Source organism: Hylobates moloch, unplaced genomic scaffold (assembly GCF_009828535.3).
Source record: "Hylobates moloch isolate HMO894 unplaced genomic scaffold, HMol_V3 SCAFFOLD_12, whole genome shotgun sequence".
NCBI classification, from domain to species: domain Eukaryota; kingdom Metazoa; phylum Chordata; class Mammalia; order Primates; family Hylobatidae; genus Hylobates; species Hylobates moloch.
Window position 1 is genome coordinate 26,638,392 of NW_026652287.1, and position 21,513 is coordinate 26,659,904.

General features: G+C 43.6%; 1 protein-coding gene across 7 annotated transcripts in view; it reads right to left on the reverse strand.

Moving 5' to 3' along the window:
• TCP11L2 (t-complex 11 like 2) overlaps positions 1-20,178 on the reverse strand; it is a 46,377-nt gene extending 26,199 nt beyond the window's left edge. For 2 of the 7 annotated variants that reach the window (XM_032168814.2, XM_032168819.2), the window contains exons 1-5: positions 19,855-20,066; positions 11,514-11,705; positions 8,295-8,430; positions 4,371-4,491; positions 1,651-1,871 (exon numbers count right to left, since the gene is read on the reverse strand). In XM_032168814.2, coding sequence (XP_032024705.1) covers positions 1,651-1,871; positions 4,371-4,491; positions 8,295-8,430; positions 11,514-11,670 — 635 coding nt within the window. In that variant the 5' untranslated portion in view covers positions 11,671-11,705; positions 19,855-20,066. Of the gene's footprint in view, positions 1-1,650; positions 1,872-4,370; positions 4,492-8,294; positions 8,431-10,323; positions 10,466-11,513; positions 11,706-13,727; positions 13,752-18,585; positions 18,725-19,541; positions 19,622-19,854; positions 20,067-20,150 lie in introns of those variants that run through there. The other 5 variants (XM_058425467.1, XM_032168815.2, XM_058425466.1 and 2 more) reach the window with 5 other exon arrangements.
• Between the last annotated feature and the right edge of the window lie 1,335 nt (positions 20,179-21,513).

Sequence of the window (21,513 nt, forward strand, 5' to 3'; positions counted from 1 at the left end):
CAAATGTGTCCTTCCACGGATCTCAAGAGTAATTATTTGAAGCATAAACAATCTTAATGATATAAGAAAAATTCAAGAAGGAATTTTCATTTGAAAACCCCTGAAATTTTAAAGAGCCAGAACACAGGGCATACGGCCTCTATTCCTTAGGGAGTAAGAAAAATTAAAAAAAGAAAGGACAAGGCAGTGAGGCAGTGAGGCACTGAGGAAAAAACACTTCCTTTTAGAGTTAGGCAGCCCCGTGCTCAAACCCCACTTTGCAACTGGCCAGATTTGTGGGCATATACACAAGTAAATCAGTCTCTCTGAGCTTCAGTTTCCTCATCTGTGAAACAGGACAACCTCAACCTTGGAGGGATGTTGTGAACAGTCAACGAGATAACAATCGTAAAGTGCAGGGGGCAGTGGCACCCAGTGAGCACTCAACAAATGACCATGATGAACATCATAGATTTGAGATCTTACTAGGGTAATATGACAACTAGAAGCAAGGATCCCATAACTGAGGAATCACAATCTGCCAGAGCCCAGCACAACTCTAACGATACCTAACACCCATTTGACAGAGAGTGTCACTTTGAGAGTCTATCAGCCTGCCCAAGATCGCAAAGTAAATTACCCACTACATGCAGAACAGTCTTTCTCCTACCTTTCCAGAACATTTACATAAAACTCAATTCTCAATGTGACCACCACACACAAAAAAGAAGAAAAGTCTGCTTCAATGGCAAAATGTGTTGCAGACTCTTCTTTCCTCTTGGATCACAAGAAAGTTATCGTCTATGTGGCCAGATGAGATCCTCGTGACATAATATGCACCCCACTTCCTCAGAGAAGCTCCAGCAGACGTGGCTGGCTGACCACTAAAGGCCCACACTCCCTCCCTGCAGTGCAGATTTGTGGCTGTGAAAAGTGTTTCCAGGCTGTAACTACCTTTCTCAACTCCCCTTTCAAGATAGGTGGGATCGTGTGACTAGTCATGGTCAAAGGGAAAGTGTCACTTCTGGGCTGAGGTGGCTATATATTGCATATGTCTTCCCCATGGTCTCTTTCCCATTTGCCAGCTGAATGGAGAGGACTCTATGGACCTGAGCAAGGGCAGAGCCAAGCACAGAAGGAGGTTGGGTCCCTGGATGACATGTGGAGGGTTGTCTGATCAAGGGCCCCTGAATTGGACTGTAACATGAGTGAGAAACAAACTTTTCTTGGATAAACCACTGAGAATGTAGGGTTTACGTGTTATAGCAGCCAGTGACCCTAACTAATAAAGAAGCCTCGACTAGATTAGGTCCTTTGTCGGAGGCTCTGTTAAGACCTTCTACTTCCCCTTCCACTTATCACATATGTAATTAATTGTTCAAGGTCTCTCTCACCATTAGACTCCCTGGAGTCATGGATTACATCTGTCTTTTTCATCACTGCATCTCCAGGGCCCACTATGTGCCAACTAACAACCTTGTCAGATCATTCTATGTGAAAACTCTCTGCATACAGTAAATAATTGACATGGTCTCTGCTTATATGGTTTTCTTCTAGGGTCAGTAATTTATTTGGGGTGCTAGTTGTTATTCTGTGTTCCCCGATGCCCAACTTCCCCTTCTGAATGAATTCAGAGATACTCTAGGAAATGCAAACAGCAAAAGTGCTAACCTCAGCACCTCCACAATGTTGCCAGTGGCCTTTAACTCTCTGATATCGTTATCTCGCACGGGAGCACACAGCTTTCCCATCATACTGATGACATAGTTGGCTAAGCCTTGGATGTCAACAGCACTGTGCTCAGCCTGCTGCCTAATGAGGTCTGTGTCCAAAACTTCACAGATCTGGTTGCGAAGCCGGTTGCCACCAGGAGTCAGAAAAGAGAGAAGAATCTACAGGGAAAGAAATAAAAATTAACAGCATCATGACATGAATAAAAGCTGTTACTTTTCACTTCAGTGTCTAGATGACCAAGCTCTTTGCTCATATTTTAGTGTCTCAGATGCCACAGAAGTTGACACTGACTGCATGGTGGATCAGAGGAGCATTCCAGTGTCTCAACCCTAAAAGGAAAGGTCTATCTTCTGAATTAAAGTGCCTCCACCATAGGAAATTCCTGCCCTGTCAGAAAAAAACAACTAGCAAGGAAGCAAGATTACTGAAAGCACAGTAAGTCCTCACTTAACATTGCTGACAGGTTCCTGGAAATTGCAACTTTAAATGAAATGATATATAATAAAACCAATTTTACCATAGACTAATTGAGAAACAACGGTTAAGTTTCTATGGCATATTTCTGGTCACAAAAAACATCACCCAACTTCTAAATAAAGACCCCAAACACTTCTAATATTAAACAGAGATAAATGTGAGCTATACATACAAGAAAAATTAATAAAAACAAGATAATGATTGGCCCAATTTTTGGTGAATCAGTGAGTGACAGCTGCCACAGTGGTAGGTTAAATTGGGGAAGAAATGTTTGCAAACAAAAATTGTTAAGGAGCACCGCCTACCACCACATAGTTCAAAAATAAATAATAATAATTATGGCAGGCTCACTGAGCACTTTCATAGCACATTGTTTATTGTCGCGCATCTGTGTGATTATCAAATACTTTATGAATTTTTATGTTACAACAATTAGTATTCATCCATTTTCCAACCTCCTTACTCCAGTTCGGGGTTGCAAGTGGCCATAGCCTACTGTGGCGGTTCAGGGCACAAGGCAGGAACTGGGCCTGGACAGGATGCCATCCCACTGCAGGATGCACTCACTCACACACCCACACTCACTCAGACTGGGACCATTTAGACTTGTCAATGAACTTAACATGAGCATCTTTGGGATGTGGGAGGAAACCAGAGTACCCAAAAGAAAAACTATGCAGACATGGGGAGATCATGCAAACTCCGCACAGACAGCAGCCCCAGCTAGGAATCTATCTTTTTTCTTATCAACATTATAAAGAAAAAATGTTGAACAAATCAATATGATGCGAGGATCTGCTGCATTTACCTGCTTTCAGGTAAAAGTTCAGGGAAGAAAGAACAAGTTGCAGATCATGGCGGCTCCAAAAGAACTCTTTAAAAAAGGATAGCTGAAAATATCCCATGGGGCCCATTAGGTATATTTTACATATAGAATATTATATATGAGCAGCCTATTTATTGATTATTCAGTTAACAGAGGACACTGTGCTTATCCACACAGCACATGCTTAGGAGCTTGCACTCTGAGCCAGTGTGGCTCAGTTCAAGTTCCTCTCTACCCCTCGAAGCTGTGTGACCCTGCATGAGTCAGAAAACTTGGTTTATTAATAAATAAGAATAACAGGAGCAACTACTGTACAGTGTTCCGATAAGAAGAAATGAACAATCTAGTGCTTGGAATAGAGCAAGTGCCTTGTAAATGTTAGCTAACATTACAACTGTCACCTCATTTAGTTCTTATGACTACTCTGTAAGTACTCAGGAAAGAGAGACTTAAAGAGAGAACCCATCACTAAACCAGGACAACAATCTAACTCTAGAGTCTCTGTGCTTTAGCATCACCCTAAGCTGTGTTCACGGCACTATATTTCCAGCCTTCACTCTACTCCAGGAGGGGCAGGGGGAAACCCTACCAGTGAAATTGATCCTTTTTTGAAAAAGAGTGGCCAATACAACCATCTTTGGGGAAAAAAAACTTTCAATATTTGTGTTTTCCTCTGTCCCCAAATTCATATGTTGAAACCCAATCCCCAGTGGAATGGTATTAGGAGGTAGGGCCTTTCGGAGGTGATTAAGTCATAGGGGTGAGGTCCACACGAATAGAACTGTACCCTTATAAAAGAGACCCTAGGCTGGGCGCGGTGGCTCACACCTGTAATCCCAGCACTTTGGGAGGCCAAGGCGGGCAGATCACAAGGTCAGGAGATCAAGACTATCCTGGCTAACACAGTGAAACCCCATCTCTACTAAAAATACAAAAAATTAGCCAGACATGGTGGCGGGTACCTGTAGTCCCAGCTACTCAGGAGGCTGAGGCAGGAGAATCGCTTGAACCCAGGAGGCAGAGGTTGCAGTGAGCCAAGATTGTGCCACTGCACTCCAGCCTGGGCGACAAAGTAAGACACCGTCTCAAAACAAAACAACAACAAAAAGATCCTAAAGAGCTTCTCTGCTCTTTCTGCCATGTGAGGACACAGCAAGAAGGCGCCGTCTATGAATCAGGGAGTCAGCTCTCACCAGATACCAAATCTGCTGGTACTTTGATCTTGGACTTCCCAGCCTCCAGTACTGTGAGAAGTAAATTTCTATTGTTTATAAACCACCCAGGCTATGCCAGTCTGTTATAGCAGCCCACCTGGAGTAAGACGCTAACTGACACAGACAACACAGCAACTTGCCTCTCTGATTTCTTCAAACAGTTTGATGGCATGTTCAAACTCAGGAGGGTCAGCATTCAGTTCTGAATCCAAGACGTCCCAGAAGGCCTGGTGAACAATGTGCTTCACTCGACCAGCCAAACTATGGCAATAAAATGAATTGTTTTTTAAAATAAGCATAACTTTTTCCTGATTATAAAAGAAATATCCTCATTGTAGAAATCTAATAAAATGTAAAAAAAAAACCAGAATAATTGTCCTTAATCCCATTATTAATCTTTTAATATTTTTCTTGTTGAATGCATTATTTTAACATAGCTAAGAGCATATGTACAAAATACATACTTTTCATTTAACATTCTGTCTTGTTTCCCCTAGACCTTGAAAATGCTTTCAATAACTTCATGAAATTCTGTCCTAACGAGATTTCATAATTTATGTAGCTACCCTTCTATATAGATCTTTAGACTTGTTCTACATTTTTGGGATGAGATGGCAAAGTTACTCTTCCTTACCAGCTGAAATTTCATGGCATGGAATAGAACAGATTAGCCCCAAGGGCACATGCATTTGAAAGCCTGCCAACTTCAGACTTAGGTGTCCCATTTAAAGTTAGCCAGACCAAACTGCTGAAATAGAAGCCTTCCTAGGAAGAGCTCACAATAGAATAAGTGGCCACCTTGCTTCACCCCTTATGTCAATCCCTTAAAATAGATGCACATTAAAATACACATTCCTACCTAACTCCTCTAACCATTTAGCAATAGCTTTTAGAAAACCACATGTCCCTCCACTGTAATTACTGATGAGGCTCTTTTCCCACAGAGCTATATACCTTTCCCAAGTAGAGGCCGTAAGTCCTCCAGGTACGTACTTACCATTGTGCCTAGCACAGTGCCTGATATACAGTGAGTGCTTAACAAATGCATGCATGCTGAATGAATTCATAATTTGATAAGTATATCTCTTTTTTTTTTGAGACAGAGTCTCACTCTGTCGCCCAGGCTGGAGTGCAGTGGCGCAATCTCAGCTTACTGCGGCCTCTGCCTCCCAGGTTCAAGTGATTCTCATGCCTCAGCCTCCCAAGTAGCCGGGATTGCAGGCGTGCACCACCACACCCAGCTAATTTTTGTATTTTTAGTAGAGACAGGGTTTCACTGTGTTGGGCAGGCTGGTCTTAAACTCCTGACCTCAGGTGATCTGCTCGTCTCAGCCTCCCAAAGTGCTGGGATTACAGGTGTGAGCCACCGTGCCCGACTAAGACTTTATTTTTAAACAAAGGCAATGTGTCCTAACTCTGTACTTTGTTTCCCTTGCTCACATTTTCTAGCCATGGGAGAAACTGAAGGGAAGAGAGATTAATATTTTCCATAGTATCAAAGTATTTATGTGCAAGGCACTTTTATGCTAGTGAGCATGCATTTGAAGTGAGTAGTGTAGCCCCCATCTTATTCTTGGAAGTGTGAGGTTCAGGTATGGTCTCAGCAAAGCCAGGATTCAAACCCCAGGGTCTGTCTGAGCCTAAAATGCCTTCACTATGGCCTGTACTCGCCACTTTTGAATTTAAAGTAAAGATATGCCCTGTCTTTTGCTTTACCTCATAAAAAATACAAATTTTAACTTTAAAATGAGACTCCATCTCAAAAAATTCATTTGTATTAGTCAATAAATGTTTATTGAACATCCAATAGGTGTAGGGCCCTGTTTTAGGAACTGGGGATACTACAGTGAAAAGAAAGTCTCCAACCTCAAAAAGCTTATATGTTAGCAGGGAGAAAAAGGGAAAAAATACATTAAAAATGAATAAGACAATTTCAGACCTATGAGAAAGAATAAGACAATGTGGTACAGTTACGGAGAGGGTACTGATTTCACTGGATGGTGGGAAAAAGCCTCTTTAAGTCAGTGACCTTTGTGTTCAGACTTAGAAGGGGAGAGGAAAGAGCCATGTGAAGGTCTGGGAAAAGAACATTCAGAAAGAAGAAGTCAGAAGAACAAAGTTTCTGAGACAAGACCCAGGTTGGTGAACCCTGAGGTCAGGAAGGAAGCCAGTGTGGCTGAAGCACAGCAAGCAGGAGGGACAGCACTGAGACGGGGTCAGGGGAGTGGGGCCATCCAGGCCATAGGGAAATGCTTAGATTTTTGGTCTCTGAGTGATTGAAAACCATTGAAGAGTTTTTGGCAAAGAAATCATCTAATATAGCTTATTCTTTAAAAAGATCATTAAGGCTACTGTGTGGATATGGAAGATGAACTGTGGGGGGCTAAGAATGGAGACACGGCAACCAGTTAGGACTGAAAGGGTCCAGGCCAAAGATGACGGTGGCCTAGCCTAGGGTTGTAGCAGTAGAGCTGGTATCAACGGTCATGGCGAAATGCAGTTACCAAAGGAAACCAAACAGATACACCCACGATAGATGGCAAGCTTAAAAAATGTTAATATTATATGAACAACATCCCCAAGAGGACTATGATCCACATTTTAAAGAAGAAAAATTATTACGTTGACTTCCTTTACTTTTCCTGCTTTAAAACAAATGAAAAAGTTCTGAATGGGATCAAATATTCTAAGTTGTCTTAACTGATAGAATGCCTCAGGATTTATAATTGGTACTGTGAGGTTGAAAATTCAATCCACGAACCAACTTTGCTTGTAAAGATGACTGATCTGTAATAATAGTCTCAAGCCTCTTCTCCTCTTTGTCTCAGCAAACCTGTGACTCCAGAAAGGCTGAAGTAGGATCCAAAGGGGTGGCTCCAACTAGAGGTTCGAGGGCGAGGTTAACCAGGAAGTGCCTCTTGCAGCTGTGATACCTACCTCCAGACATTTCTGAATTGCCTACTTTTAGCACTTTGACAGTTCGGGTGCATTTATTTATTCTTCAGAACCTGAATATCAGTTTTCAATAAATCAATGTGCAAATATTTCTTGAGCCTGTACTGTATGTCAGGCACTATGCTAGACAATAGGGATACAGCAACAAACAATACAGACATAGCTCCTCCATAAATAGTGCATTTCAATCAAGTGGGGAAGATGGACATCAAACATAAAATTATAAGACCTCTTAACAAAAAGGAGGCAGCAAGGGCTACAAGGTGTCTCTAGCAAAGGGATTAATTGTAGTCTAGGGGGTTCAGGAATGTCAGAAAAAGCTTCCCTCAGGAAGTGACATATAAACTGAGTTCTAAAGATTATGGGTAATATGTATCCTAGGAGAATTTTTTTTTTTTTTTGAGATGGAGTCTCACTCTGTCGCCCAGACTGTAGTGCAGTGGTGCGATCTCAGCTTGCTGAAACCTCCACCTCCTGGGTTCATGAAATTCTCCTGCCTCAGCCTCCCAAGTAGCTGGGATTACAGGCGCCCTGCCACCATGCCCGGCTAATTTTTGTATTTTTAGTAGAAATGAGGTTTCACCATGTTGGCCGGGCTGGTCACAAACAGGAATTTTTTTTTTTTTTTTTTTTTTGAGACAGGGTCTTGCTCTGTCACCCAGGCTGGAGTGTAGTGGCATGATGAGAGCTCACTGCAGTCCCTAAACTCCTGGGCTCAAATGATCTTCTCGACTCAGCCTCATGCCACCATGCCGGATAATATTTTTATTTTTATTTTTTGTAGAGATGGGGTCCTGCTTTGGTGCCCAGGCCAGCCTCAAACTCCTGGCTTCAAGGAATCCTCCCGCCTCCACCTCCAAAAGTGATGGGGTTACAGGTGTGAGCTACCACACCTAGCCAGAATTTTTTTAAAACAAGTATAAGACCTTGTTAGAGAACTAAATGTTTACCCCTGAGGATATTATACAAGAACTTCCAGGAATCAGTGTGAATATGTGTGTATCTCTCTCTCTGTCTCTCTCTCTCTCTCACACACACACACACACACACACACACACACACACACACAATCTTCAGCAGTTTATATACAACAAATGCCCCCAGGTTACCTGTTTTCTGGGAGGGCCTCTTGTTTCAATTGAAAGTTCTCATTTACGGCAATCTCGTGAGCAAGAGTCAAGTTTGATAAGTTCCTTGCTGCAGCCATCACTTCATCAAATGTTACAACCCTTGGAGGGCTTGTTGCTGAAAGAAAAAAAGCCAGTTAATGTTGTGGAAGAAAAGTTGTCATCCAAGGAAGCCTCCTGGTGCAGATAAGGTTTAATTTATCAGAATGTATATACTTCAGAGATTTATAAGTAAGGAGACTATATATTAAAATAGGTGAATTCCCTCACTTAATAAAGGCTTCAAAAATTTAAGAACTCCTTCAGTAGCTTCAGTTACCATATTTGATAACATTGCCTCAAATATTTATGAGACCATCTTATTAATATAGGCCCATTATAAGTTACTTTTAAAAATAAATTACCAGGCTGGGCGCGGTGGCTCACGCCTGTAATCCCAGCACTTTGGGAGGCCGAGGCAGGCGGATCATGAGGTCAGGAGATCGAGACCATCCTGGCTAACACGGTGAAACCCCGTCTCTACTAAAAATACAAAAAAATTAGCCGGGTGTGGTGGTGGGCGCCTGTAGTTCCAGCTACTCAGGAGGCTGAGGCAGGAGAATGGCATACCAGGAGGAGGAGCTTGCAGTAAGCCCAGATCGTGCTACTGCACTCCAGCCTGGACGACAGAGCGAGACTTGTCTAAAAAAAAAAAAAAAAAAAATTAAATTACCTCATTTTTAGTGCCCATTGAAACCTGCACTTATTATATGTATTATATAGGAAATTGATAAAATTATTTTTATTCTGTAATTCAGAAATCTCATTAAGTAGACTCAATATGAAATAACTGACTTTTAAAACTGTAATATTTATTTATTTATTTATTTTGAGATGGAGTCTCACTCTGTTGCCAGGCTGGAGTGCAGTGGTGCAATCTCGGCTCACCGCAACCTCCACCTCCTGGGGTCAAGCGATTCTCCTGCCTCAGCCTCTCGACTAGCTGGATTACAGGCACATGTCACCACGCCTGGCTAATTTTTGTATTTTTATTAGAGACGGTGTTTCGCCATGTTGGTCAGGCTGGTCTCAAACTCCTGACCTCAGATGATCTGCCTGCCTTGGCCAAAGTGCTGGGATTACAGGTGTAAGCCACTACACCCAGCTAAAAACTGTAATTTTTAAATGTATAGGCAGTATAGTATAAAAGCTTAGGTTCACTCTGTTTTGCCAGTTGGTATTTATCATTGGATTTCACTGAGGCATAGCCTTCCTCCTCACAGGGTTGGCCTGAGGTGACTGAATGAGATAATTTAAGTAAAGAAGAAGATAGTAAGAACTCAATAAATTTACGTAATTAAAAGTAAAATAGAATAAATCTGAGAAGCCGGATATTTTACTTCTCAGTAGAAAGTAGTAAATGAAGAATCTGAGTTATTTCTAAAGATTATACTAAGAAACTATTCAATAAATCATGTCTTTTTAAAATTACTGTTGGAAATCTTAGCTTCTTTTAATTAAAATCATATGTCAAACAACAGCACTGACAGGTAATACTTTACTACCTAATTTATTTTTTTTTCCCAAGATGGAGTCTTGCTCTGTCACCCAGGCTGGAGTGCAGTGGTGCAATCTTGACTCACTGCAACCTCCACCTCCCACGTTCAAGTGATTCTCCTGCCTCAGCCTCCTGAGTAGCTGGGACTACAGGTGCATGCCACCACGCTCAGCTAATTTTTGTATTTTTGGTAGAGATGGGGTTTCACCATGTTGGCCAGGTGGTCTTGAACTCCTGACCTCAGGTGATTCAGCTGCCTCAGCCTCTCAAAGTGCTGGGATTACAGACGTGAGCCAGTGAGCCTGGCTACCTAATTTTTAGGAGAAGATGATGAGGAGGATCAGGGAAAGAGGAGGAAGAAGAGAAAGGTGATACACAGAATTGGTAAAACCCTTCTTCAGGACGTCTAGGTACCCTGGTGTCAGATGCACCAACACCACATACGGTATAAAGAGTGAGAAAAGGCACAGAAACCTGGGGTGGCTGCTGTTAATTTCTTTTGCCAGGTCTGACTCAAGATTCTCCTTAAAAATGTCTATATACTTTGGTCCAATAATCCAGTGATATCCAAAAGTCTTTCCAGAAAGGCTTCATGCAGTAAGATGTTCATAAAGCACTATTTATAACAGCAAAAAAAAAAAAAAAAAGGAAACTAAATGTTCAATGATGAATCAATGGTTAAGTTTACCGTATATTCACTTGGTAAAGTAATAGGTATTCATAAAACCAATGTTTCAAAAACATGTAATCATGAGTAAATGTTTTAGTTATAATACTAAGCAAGAAGAGTCCACACATATATACACACATGTCTATGTGAAGGATAAAGATACGGCAAAGCACTGCCAGCTGTCGTCTTTGAGTGATATCACAGGCAATGTTTTCTTTTCTCTATTCTTACGTATTTTCTAAGTTTTAAATAATGAGAATGTAAAAATTTAAAATACAAATGAAGCAATTTGTAAGAAGTGGACAGTTCAGCATATTAAACATTAGTTGCTTTTTCCTGCATTTGCTTTGCCAGTTAAAGGTGTTATATTTACTAAATAAAGTGCCAATTAAAAAAAAAAGGCAAACACATCTGCTTTACCCATCTCTAGTTTCTACACACAAAAGCGGGAAAAAGGTATCTCCTTTTGCTGTGGCCTTTTAACTTTCTCACACCCCAATGTAGTAATTCTCCTTGTGGGTACCTTCCTGGGGTGATTTGCACAATATTTTTTGAAATCAACATGAAACCCTTTAGATTATTTCACTTCCTTCCTGACCTTTCAATGAAGGCCAGTTTCCTTCAATGTAAATCAAGAATAATCAGAAAAGGCCAATTTGAATTTATCCTTGAGCGGGGATCTAAGAAGCAATCTCAAGGAATGGCTTTCTGCCATTTGGGAGAAAAGACAGATGGGGTTGAAGTCCTGACTTATTGTCAGACCAAAACAGATCAGAAGCAGTGATCAAAATAAAAATCAGCAGGTTGTAAACTTTAGTGGCTATTTACTTCTGAGAATGTGTCCAGGAAAGCTGCAGTGCCTCTGCAGTGCTATTCTGGTACATCTAGAAAGGAGGGGAAGTCTGTTGCTCTCAGGCGTTTCTGAGTTTTCAAATCCAACACATATCTAGAAGTATCCCCACCACCCACAACCCCTGCTCCCCCATCGGCTCACAAGCAGGAGAGCTGGATTTGCTGGAGGAGTCACTTGTAAAGCTCTGCCTGGAGCATTCATAGTCACTGAGCGAAGCCATGCTTTCGGAAAACCGGGAAGAATCAGAATCGCTTGGCTGGTCCTCTCCCACACACTGCTTCTCGCCATTGAAGGGCATTTTGTGTCACTTAAGTGTAGGTAAAAAGGTAGCACCTGCAGAGACAAACAGACCCCGCGTCAATGTTCTGTGGTACTTCCACAGGCACCACCGATGCTTCTTCCAGTGTAGACAACTGTCCCCACAAGTGTCACTGTGTTGGAAAGGCCCCCAAATGACCTCATCCTTCCCCCAGCACCTTGGCCGGACTAGGCCAGATCACTAGGTCATCAAGACTGCCTTTCTGAAAAGGGATTCCACAGCCATAGGTGTGAGCTTACTCAGGACACACCCACTATAAATGTGAAGCTCTAAGCAATGACAGGTCCTTTTAAAAAAGATGCAGGACACATGCTCTCTCCTCCTGGGTTGCTGAAACACGAGAAGGCAGGAGTGTGGGACTTGGTTCAGATCACTCATTCTGTTCTGCCTTTTGCCATGAGACCTTGGGGAGGTCACTTAATTACCTACCTCATAGTGAAACTGGACTGAAAGACTAACCTCTCATAGGGTTGCCAGAAGATTGAATAGAATTCATCTTAAAGAGCTTGGCACAGTACTCAAATGTTAGCTGCTATTATTGCTCCTATTGCTTTGTTTCAGATAAAATAGCTGTGAAATCAGCCTCTTTATGCTTTCTGTGAACCTCCTGGGGAAAGGGCAAGACCATATGAAACCTCTGGCTGTCAAGTCTTTAGCATCTTCCCCCTCCTGGGGAAAGGGGAAGACCATATGAAACCTCTGGCTGTCAAGTCTTTAGCTTCTTCCCCCTCCATTTTCACGTGAACTGCTGTGATATGAAGATTAAGACCTGATACATGGTTAGGATTTGACAATTTACAAGTACCCATCACAACCCCATGAGTGCACAAGCATGTAGGATCCTGACTCACAAGTGGGGGAACAGATTCAGAGGGATAAGGGGATTTACTACACGATAAAACCAGTCCCTTGGTGTTTATGTCCAGTGTTTCTGGGACATGAGAATCCTTCCCAGGGAAGGGCCGTCAGGTTTGGACACTACCCAGAAAGCAGATCACAGGCACACAGGATGACCAGGCCTTGGGCCCAGGAGCACCAGCCAGGCCCGTGAGGGAGCTGACCTTGATATGAGTATGGTGTCACCTGACACTGAAGGGGAAACCCGGGCTCAAGGAGAAAGGCACCTCAAATCCTGGATGGACAATAATGAGAGGAAGAGTTCACTGAATCCTTTTAAACCTAAACCAGCCCATGCAATGAGGGATGCAGTGCTTTTAAAGCGGCCAGAATGTGAAACCACAACTATGTATAGTATGTCTGAAAATGCCTGCAGTTTCTTCAATGATTCCATTAATATTCAACAAGTGCCTACTGAGCACTGAGCACTGGGGAAAGTAACCGAACAAAGACAATGCCCTATTCTTGTGGTTCTCAAGTCCAGTTACCTAAAACTGTACTGAATGCTACTAGATGAGAAAAGGGGGAATAAGGCATTGTTGAGAAAACACAAGAAAGGAGAGGCAGGCTCAGAATTAGCAGAGTGGGAGAAGGGGCAGTAGCCTTTGTTGAGAGAAAAAGAGTAATTTTTTTAATTCCTTGGATGGTGATGGGGACAAGGATGAGTCTGAGAGGGATCTAATAAGGGTGAAAGGCCTAAGGTCATTTGCACCTTGCCTCACCTAAACAACTGTCTTCAATCCTGCCACAGAAATGTACCCTTGCTGAGTCCACCACTTTTGCAAGCAGAAAACCACTAGAGTCCACTTGTGCAGGCTGAAGGGCAAGGAGTAGAGTGGAGACACTCACCTTATCCCAGAATCCCAAAGCCATGAACACTGGCTGTAAGAGTCTTGAGCCCTTGCATCCTCAGTGGTGAAACAGCCTCCTCTAACTCATGAAGACTAAATTCTACCTAAGCTTAAACTCCAATCTGCTCAGGGGAAGGGGAGAGAAGACAGAAGAAAAGGGGCTACTTCAAACCTTTCACTGCCACCAAACCCCAAATCCTAAACGGAATGTTCACCCTCCCCTCTAGTTTGCTTCCTCTCTTTGCCAACATTTGATGTCCCACTGATGGCATTTCTTGCAAATGCTACCTTTTCCAGGAAGCCTTGCTTCTAGTCAAAGTGAACAGCACTCCTCTTGGTATGTCTGCAGTGCGTCTCCCGTATCTCCATGAGAGCGCTTAGTTTCTTGTATATTAGTCCCTTGTTACTTTCTTCTCTTGGCTACTTCTGAATATCCTTAATAAAGCAGAGATTGTGTCTTGTCCACTACCAGCGCCAAGTATATGACAAGTATTCATTCAGTGTCAGCTAAATCAGAATCCCTGAATCTCATTTGGTACAGCTTCAACCAGAACATTTGCAAGCTGATACCATGACACCTTAACCAGCCTGGTACTGCCAAAGCCCAAGCCCTAGAGCAGAGAATCTACTGCTTAAGCCTATCTTATTAGATTTAAACCTCAAAATTCCCAGGTCCTTGTCATGCTCTTATTTGAATATCTTAAAGTTTGTTTCCACTTTAAGTCATTTTTTCCCCCAGTTATTCCCCTGTAATGTAACAACTGTGCTATGCATGCTCTGCTCTTAATTCTTCTCTATTACAGTTGCCCTCAAATGAGCTCTGGCTATTTTTCCAAGTGAAAGTGAATAAGAGCTTCCAGCCATGAGAATTTATGAATTAGCTTAATAGTTTTAACTGTCCATTTCATTTTTCTACTTTAGCTGGATAGCACACTTGGTAGGTTTCTTAATTGTGTTTAACAAGGCAGAAAAGTACAAAGATTAAAATAATTGGGAGTCAGGAGTCCAGGGTTTGTGGCCTGGGTTCATCATTAATGTGCCATGTGACTTTATGCACATTTTTCTGAGAGGTTGGGCCAGTTATAAGGTTTCTCTCAGCTAGGAATATATGATGCTCCAAACCCAGAGTTCCATGAGCCATCACTAGAAGTTCTGAGAAATTAAATGTGTTTATGGCAGTCATGCTTAACAATGTGAAACTACACTTTCTTCCAGCAATTCACTGGAGGTAGAGTTCCTGGCACAGGGGCTGCAGTGGAAAATTTAAAAGCTTCAAAATGTTTAGAAACTCTTGTTTAGCGGGTAGAATCCTCCACATTACAACTGGGCCTTAGTGTATCCAAACAGAAACCTGTATTTGAAGCCAAAATGCCCATTATTACTCTATTAAAAAATTGTCTGTTTCCTCATATAGGCTTACTAAGAATACCTAATTCATAGGGTTGGTGTGAGATTTCAGGTACTCAATACATGCAGCGTGTTTGGAACAGTCACTGACACAGTAAACAGTATACAAATGTTTTCTATTATTTGCTTTTTTTTGTTAATATCATTGCCTCAGGAATTAAACACTCTGGAGGGAAGAACAGTTTTATGTCAGGATAACACCATGTTCTTCAACAGACAAACAAGGCTGGTAGTTAACATAGAACAGAACTCTTGGCGCTTGTTTGACAGACAAAAACCAAAAGCGAATGGCCCATCACTGTGTAAATGGTCTTCCGCAAGTTCCTTCATACCTGCTCTTACCTTTCTCCGTCTTGAGTTTCCAAGTAAGTCACCTGGGGACAAAGCTACTTGATTCAAAAGGCACTGAGGATATTTAGACTGCTTTAAAAACTATTTTGGATTATCCCTTAGACTGATGATAATGAAACCAGGCTGTTTCTTTAAGAAAGGTAATACTCCTTATGCAAACTTAGATCTACCTAACCTTCGCCACTGCAACTTACAAGTAAATCAAACAACTTTTCAGAAACATCACATCTCATCATACCTGGAGGATTTAATCATTGGTCAAAGGTAAAGTCAATAGAAAAGACTGAAGATGACTCCAAGCAAAGCCTCCAACACGATAGCAGGTCACTATTCAAAGAAAAGTACTGTCATATTCACATTTTTTATTGTATTATTCCATCACTTTGTGATAATAAATGTAATATTATGTCATTTCTTCTGAGACCAATCACTGGAATGCAGCAAGCATTCAAATATTTATTCAAATATTTATTGTTGAATAAATGAATGGTAGTAAGAGTACTGACATTTAAGAGGTGTGAATGGGTACAAGGACTTGAAGGGGCTAGTGCTGTATTTCACTACAGATAGAGAGGAGACTGGTTTTTAATTTGCTTGTGATTCCTCAGCTTGTGTGCAGCTTTACTTCCTGATTTCCTTTCTGCAGCAACTCTATCTGCAAACAGTTCTGCACTGGTTCAGGATTGCAAAGATACACTGATGATAATACATGTCACTGAAGCCGTAAGAACACTGTCTCTGGAGCTAGGTGGACTGGGTTCTTGATCCCGGCTCCTCTTGATTATTTACTGACTAGAAACAGAGAACTTACCATTTGTAAAATGGGACAATAATAGTATCCACTTTGTAGAAGTGTTGTGAAGATTAACTGAAATAGTATCTGTCAAGTACTTAAGCTCCTAGTAAGTGCCTGACGGATGTCAACTATTATTTTATTCTTATTAAAAGAAGTTACAAGTTCTGAAAATGTAATGTCATAAAAAACAAAGAAAGGTTGAGAATATGTTCCAGATGAAAAAAAAATCACTTGATAACTGAGTGCAACAGGTGATCCTAGAGTGGATCCTATACTGAAGCAAAAATGCTGTAAAGGACAGTATCAGTCAATCAATTGCACTGTTAACAATATTTGAATCTACTGTCTGTTGTCCAATGTTAAATATACCGAAGTTGAAATGTACTGTGGTTTTGTATTTAGGAATAGAGGGCCATGACATATACAACTTTTTCTCAAATGATTCAAATGAAAGAGAGAAAAAATAATAAAGCACATACAGCAAAATGTTAATAGGTGAATCTGAGTAAAAGGTAGACAACATGGTATTCCTTGTACTATTCTCGCGACTTTATCTGTAAGTTTGAAAGTATTCCCAAATAGAAGGTTAAAAGAGAAGATGATGGGCTGAACTGAAACTTCAAGATTCAAATTCAGAACAGTCCAACCTCTTGCAGTTTTGAAATTTTGATTGCGCCCACTGCTGTGATAGCTTAAATACCACTCTATTACAAGAACTCTTCTAGACAGTCAAACTTGTCCTGATGTGCTTCTTGAACAGTGCCTAAAGAATAAACAGGAAATAGGCCAGAGCCCTCCAGAAAAGGCAAAATAGATAATCCTTTTTAAGAGTTCATCCCTAGGTGGGTTCCCTTTTCCTAAGTCCCTGGGCCATGGTTTACAACCCTCTGTGATCATCTTAACTCTGACCGCCTTATTCTGCAGTGCTCTTCCACTAACCCTTCATGATCTTCTTCGGGTTCCTCAGACATGCCAAACTTCCTATTTCGGGGCACTCACACCTGCTATTCTCTCCCCCTGAAATGTTCCTCTCCCTGATCTCCTTGTGGTTGGCTCCCTGTTGTCATTCAGATTTGAAATTTAATGTCACCAACTATGAGGTAACCTTCCCTGATAGCTACACTCACTGCATCTAAATGAGCCAGCTAGAGCTTAGAACACTGCTAGGGCTAGAGCAGGCGCTAAGTGAATACAGCTGTATGAACTAATTACACCACACTCCTATTCATAAGACACCTTGAGTTTTCCTTCTTTTCTGCCTCACTCACATTACTCATATCCCATTATGCAGTCACTTACAGTACTACACTTGTGTGCATATCTGTCTCCCACTAGATTTTAAGCTGCTGGTGGAAGCGATGACTCTCCTCTCCAATTCCCAGTGCCTACTTCAATGCATTTGCAAGGCACCAAAAATTCAAACTAGCAAAGACCCACAGTTCCAGGAGCTTAAAGAAACTCACGTGTAGCAAATAACAACAATTACAGCTAACAGTCACTGAGTGCTTATTACTACCTCAATAATAAGCACTCAATAACTGTTCTATGATAAGTTCTTTATATATTTTATCTCCTTGAATCCTCATTATAACCTTGTTAGCTAATGTATCAGTATTATCCCCATTTTATAGTAAGATCCTGAAGCCCAGAGAGGTTGTGTTACTTGCCCAAGGGTTCACAGCAGTGTAGAGGCGCAACTCAAATCCAGGAAGCGGATCCCTAAAACCCATGCTCTCTACCACTCCAGTTTGGCTGGAGAAAATTTGGTGTGCTGCTCATTCTTTCCACTCCCACTCTGTCAAATCCATCTACCCATCACCATGTGGACACTTGCACATGTGGTAGCAAGCTGATCTTATCCTGGTATAGGCTGCTCAAGTGCTATTCTGTGAAGGGCATCACTGAAGGAGTACGTCACCCAAAACAATTCTCCACCACCCCGCTACAGTGACAGAAAATCCTCTAGGAGGGAGCCATTCTTTATGCACCGCAAAATCCGTAGTTAAACCCCACATATTAGCAGAAAGGTTAACTGCTTACAATCATAAACATTTTGGAGTGAAATATTCAGATTACCCAGCAGGGCCTTGAGGAATGGAACCCATCCAGTTAAGGTTAGCTCACGCAAAAAAGAAATTTCAAGAAACTTCTAGTGTGTACCATCCTTTAACACCAGATCAAGGTCAGCTGCAAAGACAAGCCTTCACATATGTGTAGTAAAGGGAAGGGAGTCAGAGGACTAAGTCTGGGCTCTAAAGAAAAAAATTGCAGATGATGTGAAAAATTTCCATCTTCTGCAAAATGCTGCTTTAGAATCAGTCTCAAATAGCAGCGCTAAAGTTATTCATCCACAGCAAAGCAAAAACCATAAAGCAGAGGGATAGGGGCCTACACCATTCATCTAGACAATACTGGTCTTCATCAAGTTAGAACCAACAAAGAGCTAGATAAAAGTCAACAAGCCAGTCACTGTCTACAAAGCAGATGTTCCCGTTACACGTGGCATTACAGCATCAGGGAGAAGGATTCCTAGGCACTTTTCACATTTGAAAGCACTCCTCCCACACTTGCTGGTCTGTTTTGTTTTAATACCTGTGCTTCCCCCTCTGGGGCCCTCAACCTCTCACAAAATGGCATTGAAGCTGCTTCCACACATGACTGGGTATCTTCGGCCCTGGGCCTCTTCAAATCAGGCAACTTCCACTGGCTGTCAGGGTGACGCATGAAATCCCTAGAGAAGAGAGAAAAAGGACTACGGCAGGGAGCCTCCTCAAGTGGGAACCACTGAGATAAACTCCGTTGGCAGGTAAGAAGAGCAAGGTCCCTGATTGGGCTGGTGACCACGGGTGCTGAGACGCCCACTGGGGACAAGGACAACTTGTCCAGTTTCTTTACAGTTAAGGTAGCAGGACAACCATAACTTAAGTCGTTTGAGTGCCACTCTTCATGACTATTTCTACGTCTCCCTCCTTACCCATACTATAATTTAGTAACCGCGTCTCTATCTCGACTAGATTTTTGCATTTAAATATATTTATTTTAAAAGGAAACTCTATCATTGTGAAACTGCTTACTTAATGGAACAGATTTTCTTAATAGTAACGAAAACAAGTAACTATGTTCATCCATGTGCCACCTCAAATCATTGTTATTACCCTCAGTGGTGCCACCTACAGTAGCAGCTTTGGGAAGCACAAGCAACACCTGAGGGTTCAGCGTTCGAGCCTAGGCCCAATCGGCATTTCTCCACCTCTTCCCCTTAACCAAAGGTCCCGGCAAGGGGACGCAGCAGCAGTCTGCACGACCTCGCCCACGTCCTCTGGCCGCCCCTCCCCTCCAGCAGCACCAGGTTTCCTGTCAAAACAAACCCTTGGGGGAGGGGACGGCGGAGGCAGAGCCCAGTGCCGGGGAAACCACGGCAACAAACCCCAAACACACGCTGCCGGGCCCGCCCGGCCTACCCTGGCTCAGTTCCCCACTCCAGCCCGGCGGAGGAGTGTGGGGGAAGGGGCTGCCCTGGGCCCCTGATGGCGGGATGCCGCTGGTACCTGTCCAGCAGGATTTAAACAGCGGCGAAGCGGCCTCCGGGGCCCTAAGTCCGTGTCCACCCCGACACGCGGGGCGGCCACTCGGTGCCCCGCTCCCCGCTCCCACGCGGGACGGCAGTTCGAGGTCAAACAAGGGGACGTGGAGTGGGAAGGCATGAACTAGGAGCCCAGCTTGATGGCCCCTGACTCCGCCGTCCCAGGATGGAGTTCCGAGATAGGGCAGGGGAGCCTTCGGGCTGCAGCGGTGCCCCCTCCGTTGGACCTGGCCGGTCACCTCCGAGCCGGAAACGCCTCCCCCGTGATGGATACGCACCAGGTCCAGCACGTAGACAAGAGGAGAACGGCGACCGAGTGACCCCGGGTCAGGGCTCTCTGGGCGTCCCCTCACCGAGCACAGCACAATCACCTCGAAAACTCATCAGCCCAACAACCCCCGCCAGCCCCAGCATCCCCCCCAACAACGCGGTATTTAAAGGGCCCTGAGGGACTCTAGGGAGGCAGCCACGGCGCGGCCATCACAAAACCGGATAGCGGGGGGACGACGGCGCGACGGGGCAAGGGGATCCAGGGCCCTTCAGGCTCCGAAAGCCGAGCGCTCACAGACTGAACTTATTAGAGAAACAGTCTTCGTCATGTTTGAACCCGAGAGACCGAGGACAGCTCGGATGGGAGGGTGTTTCGGATGCGAGAGGGCACGGTTCCCCCGCGCCGCGAGTGGTGCGGTCCGGGCTGCCGGGGGCGGGGTGAAAAGTGTTTACGGAACTGAGGCCGCCTAGCCCACGGGAGAGCCGGGCGTTGGGGGCGGGGCCTGCCGGGGCACTTGGGGCGGGGCCGAGCGGGGGAGCGGGGGTGGGGGGCCGAGCGGGGCTCTGGGGAGGGGGGCGAAGCAGCCGGCCGAGCCTCCAGTGGAGTGCCGGACGGATCCCCTGGGCTTCCGGGCTCACCGGTGTGGACCACACTGCGAGCTCCCGGCTGCGCCTGGAACATTGAGTGCCCGCACACCCCTGTCTAGACGGGGCAATCTGAACTGGGTGCCCACCACCACACTGTCCACACTTACAGAGACAACCCAACCAACAACGCTGCTGGTGGGCTTTCCCACGCACGTCAGCCACTAACCGCGTCATCTCCAGTTGCGTCTACACCTCCACATAAACACGGGTCCAGATTTGCACCTGCACGGGACGATTAGTTCCTTGGAGTCACACCCATCCAGGCCCTCTGAAGACTTGGTGTGCGTGCAAAAGATAAAGCGTCTTACTTCCTCTAGGGTTCTTGGCAGCACCTATCTCCGGGAGAAGTTTCCACCTTGGTTAATGTAAATAACCAGTCCCAGGAGGGCTCTGTGCCGTCTTGCCTGCTGCTCAGCTCCTGCTGTGGGCGTGCTTGAGGGTGTAGAGAAACAAGCTTCCCCCAACTGTTCACATCAAAACTATGCCTTCTGCCAGGTGTAAATCGGTGCTGTATTACTTGGGAAATAGTTTCATGCAGGAACTACTTACATGAAGTTTGTATAGACTAAAGTATTTCTGTTTAGTGCCGAAATTATGTCGGGATTGTGGAGGCAAATTGGCCACCACTGTTCAAAAACAAAAACAACAAACAACAGGCAACATTTTAAAGCAGGGTAGAAAGTCAGTTGTTCAGTGGTTACAACACAGACTCCTCTATGGTTCCAATCCTGGCTCTGACATTCACTATCCATGAGATCCTGGTCTCTGGGGATAACAATGATAGCTATTTCCTTGGGTTATTTTGAGGATAAAGTGAAATAAAGCATTTGAAGTGCTTAGCAGGGTACACAGTAAGCACTCAGTAAATATTAGTTATTGAAACTCTTTGGCAAACCACTGTGGCCAAACTTAGCTGGTGATCTGTATAAATTTGTATCTGTGCCTCCTTTTGCCACTTTCCTCCCTTCTCCTAAAATATACAACCTAATAATACAGGTTAAGAGATTAAATAGAAGGTG